Below are 3300 nucleotides of genomic sequence, written 5' to 3'. Positions count from 1 at the left end.
TGTCAAAAAAAAAAAAAGATATATGTTAACTTATATAATATATAATATAAATAATACTTACTTTTTTTTTATTAGGGGTGAATACCTCTCTACAATTTCTTTTTTCCATGGAGCTAGAACTGAAAAATGATAAAAAAAAATTAGCATTAAATAATGTTTAAGAGGTAATACATATATTGAAAAAACATAAAAAAAAAAAAAAAAAAAAAAAAAAAAAGAGTAGTGATTACCTATTTTATATCATTGAAGAAGAGTTTTCTATTTTTATACTAGAAAATATTTATAAAAATGAGAAGATTAAAAGATAACTTTTCTTTTGTATATAAAATCAAAAATTAGTGGAATAATAATTATTGTATGAATTCTATTAAAATGGTATAATTGTAATAAGATGGTAAGATTATAATTAATTAATAGGTACAAATAAATCAATCTAAAATGGAGAGAGTGCAAAAGAGAGTCTCCTTGGCACTTCTCAAATTATAATATCTACAAAATATGCATTCAATTATGTAAAGAGAATAGATAATGGAATTTTCAATTTTATGTGTTATAGGTTTCAAGTTTGTTTCAAGTCTCAAGTTTTTTATCATAGTATCCAACAAGAACAGGGCACAATTTCCCAACTATGCCATGTCTGTCATTCTGGTCACCAAAATATATAAGAGCCATTTACAAGACATAAGCAAATAAACTAAAAAGAAAATTGATTATATTAATTCTGACGAAAACCAATAGATTCTCACATGCATCAAAGGCAGTATTAAATATTCAAAATACATAAAAACTAAATCAAAACTGTCTCCACATAATCTCACAAGCAATAAAAACTGAAACTTTCCTAGTTTTACTTTGATAGCCCAAAATTCTTTCACAATTAGCAAAATTATGCCTTGATCCTTCCATAGTACTTCTGCTTCTCCTGTGTTGTCTGGAAACGTCCATGTCCAAACTTCGAAGAGGAGTCGATAAACTTGAGCTTGATTTCCTCCATGGCAACACGGGAGGTCTGCTTGAGAAGCGACTGACGGAGGGTGACAACCCTCTTCTTGGGTCCAACACATCCTCCCTTGATCATCAGATAGTCATCCTTCACCACACCATAATGAGGGAACCCACCGATGGGAGTGATGTCCTTCTCGGTCCTAAAAAATAAAAAATTAAGTTAGAATTGTCTAACGACGAAATAGAAAGCCAATTCAATCCCTTGTTCAAACTATAAATAATCAGTCATTTTACCAACCTGTCAAACTCAGTGGAAGCAGTGTGGGACTCCTGTCCAACCTTGCCGAGCTTGTAGATCTTCTTGTTCATCTCGGTACGGTGATGGTATCCATTCTGTCCAGCCCTAGCAACTGTGAAGGACACTCTGGCTGGATGCCAGGCACCAATACAAGCAACCTTCCTAAGACCCCTGTGAGTCTTACGAGGAAGACGGGTGACTCCCCACCTGGTAACAACACCTTCGTAACCCTTACCCTTGGTCACACCAATGATGTCAACCATCTCATCCTTCTGGAAGACAGCATCAATAGGGACTTGCTTCTCGAAGAAACCATAAGCAAAGTCCACCTTCTGGGCAATGGAACCACCATTGACCTGAATCTCCATAAGGTGAGCCTTCTTCTGCTTCAAACCCTTCATTTTCCTGATCTGAATATACACAGCAAAACAGATACATCACCAGAGATTCAAAATGAAAAAAATAAAATCACAACAGCACAATAACAGAGATTGTGAAAGTACCTGAGTGTGAGCCAAAACTCGAATGATAGTAGCATACTTCTTCATCTTCTCAAGCTGAGCTTGAATGCTTTTCTTTCCTTCTTCGTTTTCGTATTGCTTGGAGTACTTGGTGAAGGCCTTCTTCTTGGACTTGCACCAGTTCTTGTAGAACCTCCTCTTCACCTCCTCGCTCAGATGCTGAGCCCAGACGGTGTTCAGGGTACGAAGACCACGTGGAGTCTTCACGTAACCAACAACACCAACAATAACCATTGGGGGTGTCTCAACAATAGTCACAGCTTCACATGTCTCCTTTTTGTGAAGCTCTAACCAAATTAAAACAAAAATTCATAAGACAAAAAGACAAATGAAACAAGTTTTAAGAAAAAATTAAATCATTTGAAAGTCAATTACTTGATCCAGGCTTCTCCACCTCCCTAACAATGTGGGTCATGCCAGCCTTGTATCCCAAAAAGGCAGTCAACTTGCAGGGCTTAGCTGGGTCATCCTTGGGGAAAGCCTTCACTGCACAAATACAAAATATAACAAAAGGCTATTAGATTCTAAAAACCCAATGAAACAATGTAATAGTATACAATCCAGAACAACGTTTAAATGAACTATTTATCAATAGAACTAATCTAAATTTATCATACATAAATTGAAAATGAGAATTTAAACATTTGAACAAACTAAATCTATTCAATCATTTATGTATATGTAATAAAAAAAATCAAAAGTAAATACTAAAATACACAAGAAATAACTTACCCTTTCCTCTGTGACGGGCAGCTCTCTTCCTTGGAAGAAATCCAAGAGAACCATGTCTGGGGTGCTCAAACTTCCTGTGAGACATTCTCTTCTTCCTACTGGCAATAACAAATATAGTTTCATAAGAATATAATCAAATTAAAAGTTAAACAAAAAAGCTCTAAATTTTAAGTGCTAAAACAGAAATGCAACAAAAGAATCAAAACCCATTATTTTCTTATCCTCAAACATATAAAACAATCTAATGAAAACCCATGAATCCAGATCTAATATGAACTAACACAAACTAACGAGAGTACAAGAAATGTTGCTAAAACACAGTGTGTATCATCACAAAATGTAGGAGAATGAACAGAAAGAAGTTCATTTCCATTTTCGTTATCTTAGAGAGAAACACATACGAAGCAGAGACAGAGAAGAGAGAAAAGGGAAGGAAACCTGAGCTTCTCGTGCGGCGAAGGTAGAGCTGAACTAGCACACCAGACTGAAGGGTTACGACTAAAACCCTAGATATGTTTTTATAGTACTTATTTTGCAGACAGATCCTATATTTAGCTTAAATTAAGTATAGCCCCCATTCTCATATCTCAATATGGGCCTTCTTCTTTTCCATTTCAGCCTATTTGTTAGGTTTATGTTTCTTACACTCCCCCCATTCTATATTTTGAGAGAAAATATAAACTTTTTTTATTATTATTTTTTTTGGTAAATAGTAGCATAAATACCCAAAATTTTATTTTTAGCGTTATAAGTACCTAATGTTTGTAAAACTATAATTTTCTTCCAGTTTTGTCAGTACAGACT

The 3300-nt window shown here is 34.5% G+C and overlaps 1 protein-coding gene across 2 annotated transcripts; it reads right to left on the bottom strand.

The window, feature by feature from the left end:
* Positions 1-690: 690 nt before the first annotated feature.
* LOC115708919 (large ribosomal subunit protein uL3z) lies at positions 691-3083 on the bottom strand. 2 transcript variants are annotated; one of them, XM_030636948.2, is made up of 6 exons: positions 2935-3083; positions 2497-2594; positions 2140-2250; positions 1747-2051; positions 1244-1653; positions 691-1145 (listed from the first exon to the last, which is right to left on the bottom strand). In XM_030636948.2, the coding sequence occupies exons 2-6, from the start codon at positions 2579-2581 to the stop codon at positions 887-889; spliced, it is 1170 nt and encodes a 389-aa protein (XP_030492808.1). In that variant the 5' UTR covers positions 2582-2594; positions 2935-3083; the 3' UTR covers positions 691-886. The 2 variants fall into 2 exon arrangements, with proteins under 2 accessions (XP_030492808.1, XP_030492816.1); XM_030636956.2 differs by having other exon boundaries at positions 2497-2591; positions 2935-3073.
* Positions 3084-3300: the final 217 nt, after the last annotated feature.

This window comes from Cannabis sativa, chromosome X, assembly GCF_029168945.1.
Source record: "Cannabis sativa cultivar Pink pepper isolate KNU-18-1 chromosome X, ASM2916894v1, whole genome shotgun sequence".
NCBI classification, from domain to species: domain Eukaryota; kingdom Viridiplantae; phylum Streptophyta; class Magnoliopsida; order Rosales; family Cannabaceae; genus Cannabis; species Cannabis sativa.
The sequence above is the reverse complement of the archived record's forward strand: the minus strand, read 5'-3'. Positions and strand labels throughout refer to the sequence as shown.